The sequence below is a fragment of the Epinephelus fuscoguttatus genome, linkage group LG8, assembly GCF_011397635.1.
Source record: "Epinephelus fuscoguttatus linkage group LG8, E.fuscoguttatus.final_Chr_v1".
Taxonomy (NCBI): Eukaryota; Metazoa; Chordata; class Actinopteri; order Perciformes; family Serranidae; genus Epinephelus; species Epinephelus fuscoguttatus.
This window is the reverse complement of record NC_064759.1, coordinates 33185545-33199523: the sequence shown is the minus strand read 5'-3', so window position 1 is coordinate 33199523 and position 13979 is coordinate 33185545. Positions and strand designations below refer to the sequence as shown.

The 13979-nt window shown below is 42.0% G+C and overlaps 1 protein-coding gene across 2 annotated transcripts in view; it reads right to left on the bottom strand.

The window, feature by feature from the left end:
- The window catches only part of LOC125893444 (nuclear factor of activated T-cells, cytoplasmic 1-like), a 66655-nt gene that overhangs the window by 39267 nt on the left and 13409 nt on the right, over positions 1–13979 (bottom strand). For both annotated transcript variants that reach the window (XM_049584141.1, XM_049584142.1), the window contains exons 4-6: positions 10538–10740; positions 6505–6677; positions 5388–5528 (exon numbers count right to left, since the gene is read on the bottom strand). In XM_049584141.1, coding sequence (XP_049440098.1) covers positions 5388–5528; positions 6505–6677; positions 10538–10740 — 517 coding nt within the window. The remainder of the gene's footprint in view (positions 1–5387; positions 5529–6504; positions 6678–10537; positions 10741–13979) is intronic.

The following is a 13979-nucleotide window of genomic DNA, read 5'->3' as shown; positions in this document are numbered from 1 at the left end:
TTCAATCTTTTAAGGGTATTGACCCATCCATTTCCCTTACAGCCACCTGCAGTAGTTAATGTATGCTTTATGGGGTATGGCACAGGCGCGTAAGAGGTTAAGCCCCTACAGCTCTATTAGAGGCTTCCTCCTAGAGCTATGATTATTATACATAATCATTGATTTTGGTGCGGTATACCATCCTAATTAGACAGGATACTGTAACTCACACTTCTTTAATCTTTAGCCTCAAGCAAGGGTGGCGGCTGACCTTACACTGCCTTAGTGCCAAGATATGAGCCAATATTATGCAGGTTATCCTAGCCTAGAGCCAAAGGGCAGTCTAGACATACCGCTAGAAGTACAATACATCGACCGATTTGTCTGGTGTTTAGACTTGCCCAAGGTAGACATGTTCAGCGAAGAATAAACAGTCTTAGAAAGAGCTCTAACAACACAGCTCACAGTTGGTAAGACATGCGTTCCTCGAATTATGAAGGTATGAGAATCCAAATATTTCAGCCTGTTGCTGAGGAGTTTCCACATGACAAGAGAAATAGCCGAGGGGTATTGTTGTGGACTCGGCTGTCCTAATGTTACAGATTATACTGTAGCTGAGAATTCTCTTAGTCTTGACTGTGAGCTCGACCTGCCTGAAGCAGAGGTGGAGAAGACCAGACTTCTCCCTGCTGCAGCCCAGGCGTGTGTTGGTGCTGCCGAGCTCCAGGCAACGCTCCAATCCCACCAGATGTAAAAACTATCCAGCTCACCAGGGAATTCCCTTACCTCCCCTCTGAGTCAGAGTGCAGGCTTTCCCCAGCTCTCTCTCTCTCTGTTTGTCTGTCTGTCTGTCTCTCTCTATTTTCCCTGCCTCTAGCACTCATTCCATCCATGGAAAGCAGGGCAAGCCAGAACGCACACTGCGTTAGGTGCGCCAGGTATGTCTTCCTAGTCCTCCGCCAAAAAAGTGGTTTGGACAAACCGAAACACTGACACAACCTCAACACATACATATAATAAAAACCATGCGCAACTAAGCAAAAGAAGATGGAAAGTTTCAGAAATGCCCACATTGTGGCTGTGCAGAGGGTACAACTCTCCATTGCACAGAAAAAAAATGATAAGGCCTATTAAAAATACATGTCAACAATAATTACCATTGAAAAGAATGTTTACGTTACAGCAGAATCAAAAATGCGGACTTGAGGTTTTTGAGTCTATCATTATCTAGCTCCAGTCTGAATTCTTTACTCTTCCTATGTGTGGTCTATGATGAACTAAAAAACTAGGAAAAGCTGCTGTCTTCATTAATCCATTGAAGGAATAAATCAAGTTTATTCATAAAGTCACATAAATACATAAAAACCTTTTGTTGGGATCCAGAGACACTGACCACTAAACTAAACAAGAATCACTAAACAAGAGTCAACACCAGGGCAGGATCCCATCACTTCTATCCTCCGATGTCTCAGTACACAAGGTCACAAGCAGGATTTCTAAGGAAGCCCTGCCTCCCCTCTTCCTCTCCTCTTCCTCCCCTCTTTCTCTTCCCTCTACCTACCCTCTGAGGGTCTTGTCTTTTCCGTTTCACCCCTCCACAGGGAATCCCTTGCGGATGACTCACTGAAAACACTTCCTACTGAACAACGCAAACAGGCCCACGGGCTAACAGCAGCAGTGCGCGCACACGTACACAACAACAAACACACACATGCGCTGGATGCGCACAGTTTGCATCAGTTATCCTGTGGGTTACGGAGTGGAGCAGTGGGGCTGGACGTGGCATTTGAAAAGTAGAAGTAATTATTTTTCGAGGCACATTAAGGTCTCCCGCAGTGGCAACAGCTATGAGCTGTGCTCATTTGATACTGAGGACATCTCAGGGGGGGGGGCAGACAGACAATCAAAACAACACAGGGAGAGGGAGAGGAGGATTAAAGTGGCAGCGGAAAACCAACAAAGAGAAACTATGATTTACTGTACCAGTACAGCAGGTTAAAAGGATAAATATAAGTAGGTATTTCGAAAGGTCTCCCATTTATCTACTTTCCCATTAAGAGATAACACCAAAATGAACTATTTGCCCTTCAGAGATCATTTGTACTGTGGCATGTAATCATTAAAACAAACACAACTGTATGTTCCCACCAGTTTCTAGCTTTTAAAAAGTCTGTATTACCCATATTTACTATTTTTTTCACAAATCTTAAATTAGCATCTCTTAATGTTTATCAAATTTTATATTATTTTTCTCTCTTTTAGGATAATGCCAGTGGCTCGGGTCCCTAAACAGGTGTGAACTAAAGTGGTAACATGGCGCACCAGTGTCAGTGATTTGCCAAGGACTGGTGGATGTTTTTGGTGTCTCTGTTCTTATTAACCAGAAAGTGTTAATGGAACAATCTCTCAAACGTTGGTGTCATCCATTATTTAAGACTTCAGTAATGAATTGATATCACTTCTGTTGTTTTCAGAGTGGCAGTTCAGAAACAGGCATCTGGGTATGTTTGTGCTAAAAGCAGCTACATCACTGAGTGTGTGAAAGCAAATGGAAACAGTTGAAGAAATACATGTATTTATGATTTATGGCCGTCTCATTTGGGCTAATAGGCTTTTGTTCTGTGTGTGATCTCCGTCTGACTCAACTTGGACGATTTTAACTGAATGTAATTATTCACACAAGTTGGATTGGGACACTCAAAACCCGTCTGTTGCTCCTTAGGATTTGTGGAATTTTCTGGAAGGTGTTTATTGGAGTCAATTTTGGAAAATGAGCAGCCGTCCTGACCTTTGATGGCAGCGACAGTCATGGCTGTCACCACTGTGGCGAAAGCAGTGATTGGTGTTGTGCTGTACAAAGCGCTCGGCTGTGCGTGCGCATGTGCGTGTCCCACTGTGTGTATAAGCACATGTCTGCGAGTAGTAATTATTGCGGTGCATTGCTCTGTATTTCATGGGTGCACTTAGTCATGAACTTTTCCAGAGGAAAATAAAACCAACATTATAGAATAAATCTGTAATATAATTATAATTTTATTGGATTCTTCTTTTTCCCTTATTCCAGTTTGGTCCTTCTAAATCAACAATCAGAGAAATTTTCAGTCTGTGAACCTTCATGAAACAGCAGGATTCTCTGATTAAAATGCCAAAAGACGATATTTTGCAGTATATCTGGGTCATAAGTACTTTTCCACACTCGTACTTGCTCATAGATAGTTGCCATTAGTGAGTGATGTGTGTGTTCCTGTGTGTGCATGTGTGTTGGTCTGTCCGTAATGGGCTCTTTGACTTAGGAGACCCTGGAAGTGGTGGGTCATTAAAGTTTACATAAAAGCAGACTAAGTAGTAGACAGACAACCTCTCTTTCGATCTCTCTCTCTCTCTCCTTCTCGACACCACAGAGACGGAAAACAAACCACTGAAATGTAGATGGCAGGCACGAGTGTGGGGATCCCGCTAGCGCAGAGCTCCACACCGGCTAATGTCTTTAACGGGTATCGAGGATAGAGGTAAGAAGGGTGGAGGATGAGGGAATGAAAGAAGAGAATAAGAGGAAACAGGGGGGAAAGACAGAGGGGGTGAAAAAAGGGTAACACAACCTAGAAGGGGTCATGAGTCTCAAATAGCAGGGAGTGAGAGAGGCGAAGGTGTTGTGTATGTATGGGCTTTCCTCTCCAGGGGATCCCCCTCCATGACTAAGTAAAGCCAGGAGGAGGGAGACCCCATATTACCAAGTTCAACCACCTCCCCTTACCCCATCCCTACCTATCCCTTATCCCCTAAGGTACTTAAGAGTACTCACACAGTCATTTTCAAGAACATATTTCTTTTTAATTTGAGGAAATTGAGTAATGACTAAAGCCAGTCTTTTTCCATTCTAATGATGAGACTCAATTTTACGTGAGCTTTGATGAACCAGTGATGAGGGTTCATATATCTTCTACTGATTCGGGTAATTAATTCATCATTTTTTTAAGCAGTTGCCTTTTCATGTGAACCAACTGGTAAATAGTTGACAAGTAAGTAACTGAACATGATTTAGGAGAAGTGGAAAGTAAGTCCCATTTTCTCATGTACTGTGCACACTAGGAAGACTTAAAAATGTCTGTTTTCCATGAAGAGGTTCCATACAAAACTGACTGTCAAGTATTTACTCTGATATCCAGCTTTATTTTTTGTAAATAAGTCCACATAGGGCGGAGGTCTGGGTGGATGGATTGGTCAAACAAACACAGGACTTTCACCTAAGAGACTGCTGTGTGCGCCCTGTGTGAAACATGGCATTAACATTTTAACTTTCGTACATAACTTATGTAGTATACTTAAATTATGTCACGCACCTAATGTATTCAACTTACACCACATATATAGCAGAAGTTAACTTATGTACCTAACTTAAGTTACTTCACAACTGTACTAATTTAACCTAAACCATGATCTTTTTTCTAAACCTAACCTAACAGTAATAGTAGTTATTGAATGTAACTCCAGTTCTATGAATATGTATGCCTGTTGCTGGTAGTCTCCATGGTCATGTTTAAATGTGATTTTTTTTTTAAAAATTATGGTAAATGACATATTTTGCTGCATGAGGACGTGTTGATTTTGTCTGCTTTATTTTTAAATTTCACAAAAAGGAAGGATCAGAAGTGTAGATGGTGTTGAGGGTTATTAAGTATTTTTGTGAGTAACTAGATTCTTAACCAAAATCATCACCACAAATTGTGAAATCTATGATTAATCAGTTGGTGGATACTATCAGAGCTGCTTCCCTCATCCCTCCTTACTTGTTGCTCATCATTAGCAGCACGGTAGTATTTCAACAGACTTCAGTGGTGTCACTGTGCTTGACCTTTGCTTTGATTTAGTGGTTGCAATCAAGGAAATGATCATTCACTTGCAAACTTGATCAGTGTTTTTACCAGTGCTCCCTCCCACACAGGGAGGAAATGAATGGCCGAACAATCTGGACAAAATATAAAAAGAAACTCCATAATCATGAATCAGAGACGCTCAGCTGGGGTGAGTATCCAGTAGAATGGGTGGAAGAGGGAGCTCCTGAAAGTAAGCGAGAGGGTTAAATGTCAAAAGCAAGGGATTCAGGGAGGGAGAGACAGCGAGGGAGAGAGGGAAAGTGAGAGAAAGAGACGTTGCACATGCCCTGGTTGTGATTCATTCCTTAACTTGTGGCGAGCACCAGTGAACAGGCAATGGAAACTTCAGCAAATGTAAATACGCTTTGGTTAAAAATATAGTGGCTTAATGCACACCACATGTGGCTCCCTGGCAGGGTCTGCTCTATTTTGACGGGAGGAGAGACTGAGGAAAGGCGATGGAGGCAGAGAGGGAGAGAGACATTCAAAAGAGATATTAAGAGGGGAAATTGAGAGGCAGTAAACATGGCTTACCCTGGGCCTTCTCCACGAACACCACCTTGGAGTCAGGGAGGAAGTTGAGGCCGCTCAGGAGCATCATTTTGCCTCCAGTGGCAGGGTAACTATCCACACTCTGTTTCTCCACCAAGGGAAGCTCCTGAGCTGAGCGCTGGGCTGTTTGAGGGGAAACACACACACACACACACACACACACACACATTTCAATACAGTGTGTGAGCGCACATAAACTCACTGCCTGATCTCCATTCACTCCAAGAAGCACAAGCCCAGTGCAAAGCCAGTAAAACAGCAGTTCTTGGTTAGGAAAACATTCTTATCAACTTTATTATGATGATTTCATGACCCCTAGCTAAGAGGTTTTCAGCCAACAGCTGCTCTTTAAAATGATATCGAAAAAGGCGGACCACTGATCAAAACAACATTTTCATGATCTGATCCTTAGTCATAATTTTCCATCAAGAGGCCTACAGCCAACCACCTGTCTCTGCTTTCTATAACTGTAGTGAGCTAGTCACCTTTAGCCTCTGGGATTTGGTGACCAGATTCACAGCCAGAGTCTCATATATTTATTATCACAACTGTGCATTTAATCCATTATTATCCCATTGCACAATTTCAGAATAGGAACTCAAGTTCACAAATCGGATTAACATCCACTTTAGACCATAAACTACAATGCCAGCTCCATTTCACCATCTAACTTTAATTGGCTTCCTTGGGTGCAAATAACATCACACCTATATACACAAATGAATGACAAAGAAACAGAGGTTTCTTTCAATGCGTTCATTCAACCGCGCCAAAACTAGGGCTGGCAAATGACCTTTGTGGAACCTGTGCTAATGGGGTAGTCTTACCACAATAACTTGTGCATTCAGTCATAAAATGTGAATTGAGATAGATAACACGTGTGTCTGGCATGGTGTACAATGCATCTATTGCCTTGGCAAATTGCTTTGATCATATAAAGCTTATTGGCTGCAGAGGCGCTGAATTTGCTCCAGCAGGTAATAAAATAGCAGCTCAGTTTATTGGATTACAACAATAGATGCCACCTTTTGCTTAAGTGGAAAGCCAAGAGAAAAGGCATGCCAGTTTGTGAGTTTGTTTCTGTGTGTGTGTGACTTACAGCATTCAATGGGGTTTGAAGCAACCTGTAGGGACACCGTCCTGCCGTTGGGCTGGTTGATGTGGACTCGGAACACCAATCTCACACGCGTGTTTTTACGTCCGATGTCCGTCTCTCCTTTGCGAAGCTCAATGTCTGAATTGCGCAGCTTCAGGATCCCTGCACAATCAATTCTGCGACAGAGGCAGGGGAGGGCACAATTCAACACCATATCTAAAGATGACATTATTCAAGATAATGGAAAATCATTTTGGGGTTCAAGGCAGATCTGTATGCTATTACAAAGCAATTATCTCAAGAAAGCATCAGTCACTGCTTTTTTTACTACACAATGTATGGTCATGCAGGACGCTCCCCTACAGAATATTTTTAACTGGAGGTACTGTATGGACAAAGGCTGACATGAGAGCAGTTTTGATTTAGACACTGAGCAGAGTAGCACATCAAGACCAGCAGTAAAGTCCCCGCTGGTGTTACAGATCACACACTGGAAATCTGCTGGAGCGTGACCGTGTCATTATTAATCCAGCATGTCATCAAAGACAGAGTTGGACATTAATGACTTCACATCGCAGTTTTAAAGGGTCACGGTGGTCCAAGAATTAGCCGTTCTCTGGAGGAATCCTCTGGACTGAGCACACCACCATCAAACAAAGTCCCATCAGCTGCAGTCAGTATACACAAAGTCACTTTATTGCTATCAGAGTGCAGCAAACCTCTCCAGTCCCTTCACGCCACTGAAGCCTTACACTTCATATGTTTAAAACCCCTGCGTGTCGTTGCCATGTGTAGCATTAGTCTTTTTTTAAGCTGTCTGTCTTTAGTTCATTTTGCAGTTCGGGAGGTAAAGGCATAAATTTTCTTTCCCTTTTCTTAGTGGAAAAAAGGCTTTCATTTTCAGACATAACCTTTCGTGAATTTAAATGAAACTAGTGTGGCTGGTAAAAAAGCGAGGGAATACAAATGGGATATGGTTTGGCATTTCAATTATTTTACATGGTAGCTTGTTGGCACTCTTCCTGGAACATGGTAAATGTCAGGTTTTATACTAATTCATTTCTCCCCTTGACTTTGGTTTGGACAGTCTGAATAAATAAGAAAAAATAACATGTAACGCTGACTACCCACACCTTATCAACTGTAAGTAAGTGATGTGTGGTGAATTTAGTTTTAAAACATAAACAAGTTGATGGACATCATGGATTATCTTGAAGTCAGTTTTCATAGACTAGTCTTCTCTGCCAGCAATGTAACAAGACAGTCAAAAATGTATTCTAAGCATCACCTTACTGATAAGGTTACAGGCATTTATGATCAAACAGCATGATATGAATTCACAGAAGGGTACGTACTATTTTAAATTAAGCTACCGTATGTGTTTGAGATGGATTTTCCTAGAAAAGGAGAGAAAGACAGATTGAAACTGTCTGAAACTTTGATTGCAGTCCCCCACTGTCTGCATCCCACACAGCGAGCAAATGATTGCTGGCACGAGAGCAGAGGGATGGATGCTGCGTTATCAAGGCGACTGTTAAACAGCTCAGTGGAAAGAGACAGTTAAAGGCTTTTCTTTGACCTTTCAGATAGTCGGGGGAGAAGGAGAGAACTTTCACTCCTCTTCCTTTAGCGTGTGCGCTGACGACAAAGGGGAACAGAAACTTCCTCTAGAATATTTTTTCAATATCATATTCATCCCGAGGGACAGATTAAGTCAAATGGGTGAGGGGCGCCCCTAAATATGATACAATATAAGGGATATTGTGGTATTGTTGGAAATGATATTGTAAGGCAGTGCGCATGTTAAAATCATCCACGCTCCAGAAGGCAACTGCCCTGAAACTTTTATGTCCTATTAATATCCAGAATCTTCTGCATTTACACAAACATTCATTAGAGATGCATTAAATCATTATATAGGCTAGTATTTTTACAAAAAAATCAAGTCTTTTAAAATTTCAAACAATGACGGATAAATTTGAGGTGCAATAAGAGGTAAAGGTCTCATGTAACCTATGCAGTTGTTTTATCCATAAGCCAGAGTTCTGGGCCCCAGTCCAAAATAATTCACTGCAGCCTTGTCTGAATGGAGCCCCAGGACAGGAGCTGCTGCCTGGACACACCGCAGAGCACAGTCCCTTGGATTACTGCAAGTCCGGAGGAAGGATGAGAGAGGCCATGGCTAAGTTAGCTAATGTATTAAAAGGTAAACTAAAGTTATATTTAAAAGAGAGCTTCATGCAATTTTAACCCCACTTTCACTAAGTAAAATATGTCTATAAATTTCTGATTCAGCTTATAGACCACCACAACTCAAAATGAGCAGATGGCCACCTTAATTTGGAGAAAAATTTAGCTTGTTAGCTAGCTCATTTTGCAGTACACACTAACATTAGCATTTATGCTAGCCTTAATTTATATGCCAGCATTTGTAGTAGTAAATGTTGGCAAGCAATGGCAAATTGTGTGTCATTACAACCTTCAAGTGCTACAGGGCTAACGTTAGCTAACGATACTTTAGCTGTCAACGTTAGCTGAAGAATGGAAACACAAGAGCTACAACAGCTTACAAAAAGCTAAATTTGAATGTTTTAAAATGTCTCATACTTACATTCACATAGTCTTTCCCTAAAAGTCTCTTGTTGGTCATGGTGTTACAGCTGAATAAGTTTTACTGTATTGTACTGTGTATGCAAGCTTACTCAAACACCTTACAGTAACACCTGTGTTTTTCCCCACTGCGACAAGTCAAAATGGGTGCTATTGATATTACTAAGAGACATAAATTTTACTCCATGAGTAACTTGTGCACTTTCTCTTCCTTTATATATTTTTATGGTCTTAAATTAACATTGCTTTGCTTTTGCTAAATGGCTACCACAATTGCCAGTTCTGGTCCTTATGACTGCAGCAGAATTTTGGGGTGGAGTATTCCTTTCACCAGACCTGTTAGTTCAGTAGACCGAATGACTGCGACGTCACCACATCCACCTAACACCTTCGAGGAAATGACTAGCCACTGTTTTGAATTGCAAATGTGTAAAATCAGCAAACTTTTTTTTATTTCTGTTGTCATCTTTAGCTCCAGGTTTAACTGTAACATTTAAAGATATGTAGTAAAACACCATGGTCCGACCTATCTGGTATTTCTGTTGTGTGTATTTTATGTACCCTGTTACTTTGCTAGCATCTTTGATAAACCTAATCTACCTGCATGGAAACTAAGCTATGTAGCTACTGCTGTGGAAGTGTGCCGCAGCAAGATGTGTTTTAGCTGTCTAAAAAGATCTACCAAAAAAAAAAGTCAGTATCAGTAAAGTGTATGCTATGTTGGGAATATTTTCACCGCTTTACCTACCCTACACACTAATGATGGAGACTGGTAGCTTTTAGGTAACAGCGTCAAATCCCTGTAGGACAGGGCTGTCTAACAGCAACGTAAATTGTGAAAATATTTTAAATATAACTTACATGGGCCTATTTTACGCTGCAAAAAACTAACCAATTCAGGCAATGTTTGCTTAGTGCCGTTATATCTTATTTGTTTTCTACCTGAAAGTTATTAACATTGGGATTCATTCAATATACTCAACAGGCTGACAAATATTGACCAAGCCTAATGTAATGGGACTGCGGAACTCTCAGCATGTCACAGCTGTATTCTAGCTGTTACTTTTTAAGGTATTATTTGACACCCATGAGGGCTCCAGAGTCACTGTATAGTTTGGTCAAAATTCAGTCACCCATGAACTCTGTGTGTTGACACATAATGGGCCTTTTCATTTCACTTCCTCAGAAACCATGCTTCTCTTGGGGTGAAAGCACAGATATGAGTTTTGGAGGTCTATTCAGAAGTGTGCGCTGTACAGTACCTATCATCAAGCATTCTGTTTGTAGAACCAAAGCACAGAGGAAGGTGCTGAGAGAGAGAAGAGTGTGTGTTTTTTGTGGGTGTGTTTCAAAGTAGGGGTTATCAGTGAGAAATATGAAAAGAAAAAGATTGATAGGCAACTCATGGAGGTCCAGGAGCACTCACATGGCTCTCATGTTGTTTTCAGGCAGCAGAGGGATCTCCAGAACTTTGGTGTTGGATTGCATGACTTCATGGCTGGCGGTGGAGACGGTCTTGCCAGTGATGCGGTGAACCTGGTAGAAGGCATGTGGTCGCAGGAGGCGGTCGTCTGCGGTCCCTATGAACAGCTGGAGGGTGAGCGGCTCGCTTTCCATGTAGCCATAAAGCTGGCGGGAGAACAAAGGTACCCAGGTGAGAGGCAACATCAGGTTTTAAGACCCACATCTCAGGCAACCCCTCATTTAGGAAATAGAGATTGAATGCACATCAGCTACTGATAGTTAAAGGGGCCTTTAATGATAGCTCTGACATGGCAGAGGGGCTGCGAAAATAAGCCCCTTTTCTTTGTTTGTTTTTTGGTTGGGAAGGAGACCCTCTTTTCGGTGGTCTTTGCTGTTCTTTTTTTTAACTAGTTCTACATTCCTTTAGGAGAGAGTAAAAGAAAGTTTTTGGATGTCTCTGAGTCTGTCTGGGGTAAGGAACTCCTTGTTACAGAGACATGGAGGCTGATGGAGAGGCCGGCTTCCCATCACTTCACTGTTCATTAAAATCTCACTGCTGCTATTAAAAAAAAGTGCCTACAGAGAGGCAAGCAGTCGAAAGTCACTCAGTGGAAAGTGACCTTAGATAAAAGAAGAAACCAGGGCAATCGTCTTAGGTCTACCTCAAGAGACATTTTTGGACCGGAGCATCTTTTTCATAGTTGTATGAACCCACTTCTAAGAACCCCCTTTTTTGTTGTGTTCATACCGCAGGAACCGGGGTCCTCGTAGTCCTTATAGCGCCATTTTGAGGGACTTTTTATAGAGTAGGTACTCCCACAGCACAAAAGTAACCATGAGTGACGTAAGTGTACAAAAAGGGTGAGACACAGCCAATTCAACACCAGCAACCACCATTTTTAAAAACACACAGAACAGCTCGAATTGAAAATAAAAAAAGAAAGAAAGAAAACACAGACAAATGGACCGACAGTGTAGCCTAGCCTTTGCCGAGCATATATTTGACGATGGAAATAGAACGGGATTTTGACTCTAAAGTGACGCTGCTATGCCAGCTGCTGGCTAGCTTACGATAGGTGACTTTAGTATTCTTTTTAGCGGTGCAAATGCAGACAAAAAAAAAACCCTTGAAGGTACGTATTTCTGGAGGAGGTCCCCAGTAGGTCGTACCTCTCAGGAAGTCCCCAGAACAGTTTGGTCCAAAAATGCCTGTGGTGAGATCGATAAAGTTTATATAGTTTGATAGGCTCCCTGTATGTATGAGTTGCAGCTGCAGGATGGAATGAAAATTCAAACACTGACAAACAGTACTTTAATATCATTTGTGTAAATAAAACGTAACAAAATATTTTCTGTCTTTCTATGACAAATATTAACATAATGGTACAGTTGTTGCCAAATTCATCAAACTTTACAGCTAAATAAAATAACACCCAAACACTTCATGGAGCTTGGAATGCAGACGGGACCCAGCCCCTTTACCTTTGGGCAGTTATGAACATGCATTATGATTTCCATTAAAGCTCTGAGACTGTGTCCCACTGTGATGAAAGAGACTCCTGTATCAGAACCACCACTTCAAACAACTACCACTTCCTCTTGAAGGCCTCCATTAGCTGCTACTGCTCAAGTAATAAAAAGATCAAATCTTTTAAAAAAGGAGAAGAAAAACCCCACAGCCACGCATAGTTTGAAAAGTACTGTTGACTTTTGGGGTCAACAGCACTTCAAATATAAAGTGTAACTGCCAATTTACATTCACCATCCCTGGATTATTTTCTGACAGTGTCTAATGTAACATTATTTGATGATTTAACCGAGTGTGTAATGGGTCGAAAATATGAACACACAGGCAGGTCCCAAATTCAAAAGCGTGGTGAAGGAGAGCTGATACTTTGTGAGGGATTTCTGACCAGAATACTTTACCAACCAAATGTGGATTTCTGGTGGAACTGAGTTTTACGCTGCAGACCTCCCAGGATATACTTGCTCTGTGCAGTGGTCATTCGGTCATATGGGCGGATGTTGGTGTGGACTCAGAAATCTGAAAACTGCAGAATCCATCTAGTTCAAACCGAGAGAAAACTGAGAGCTTCTCATCGGGTGGACCTCCGCGGATCCACCCAGGTGGCTACTTGACCGCATGTGACATTTACTGTGAGGGATCACTTACTGTAGACCAAGTTTCACTAGGCCACGGCCATCTGAAAAATCCCACAAATTGGTCAATTACCCCGGCGCACACCAACGCATCGCTTCAGACCAATTTTCTTTGAGATCCATCCGAGTGAAAGCAGTGGTACCGTGGAATGGAATAAAAGACCCCTGTTGTTTATCTAAAAGACTGAGTCATATAACAAAATGCAGACCACATGTAACCTATGACATAATCTGATTAATGGGTTTATAATCACCTTTGTGAAAGCGGTCAGAGCTGGGGTGTGAGGAAGAGGGAGGCTGGTGGAGGACTGGGGAGCTACGTCATTAGTAGTCTGTGGAAATTAGTGCTGCAGTGTCATGGACACCTAATGTCGTTGGTTTGAGAACAAATTTGTCTGGATACTGTATTAAAAGTTGTCTGGTCCGATAATAAACTTGAAGGTTAAACGCCTTTGGTCTGTACTTGATGACAGATCTTTTGGATTTGGGACAAGGCAGAGGATGTGTTCTTTTTCTTCCCACTAGAACAAATTTCAGAATTAATTACGTTGACTAAAAATAGGACATGACCAGCTGCTGGAGTAAAGCATATATCCATATGTCTCAATAATCTGAGCAAGAGTGGTTATCTGGCTTTGCTTTGATTCAGATATCGTTGAAGTGCAAAGGGAGTGGTAAAGCTAAGGCTGTCATTCATCTCCATTTCCAGCCGTCCTATTTTTCTCTTCAGCTCCACATAGTGTCTCTAGCAGCTGTCTTGACCCTGTGAGCTAGTCACACATGCTAGTCATCAGTGAGTTAGGCCGAGGTCAGGAGCTTCTTGAAGTCTTGGCATCCCAAGGGACCACTTCATCTATGTGGTGATCTCACCGGCAGACCCCGCTCTGCTTGTTATATTTTACTTATGGTGTCACCAGAGGTAATTATCCATAGCCACACATGCTACCAGTTACTTGTGTATTGACTCGTGAGAGCACTATAGTGGAGGCACAAATCCGAAACACCGGAGCGTTAAATTGCATGACGTTCCCTTATGATTTAATAAAATGCAGGCAGCCGCGCTACAAAGCCGTGTCGTCTGTCACTTTTGCCTCGGCAGACTTCTTTGGATATCTCGGTGACCTCCAACCATTACCTCAGCCGCCACGTGGCTGTAAGGAGGCCCACAAGAGAGGCAGGGGGGAGAGGGGGGTCTTTATCCCTTCACTCGTCTTGCGGTAGCACACTATGACGGTGGCATCCAC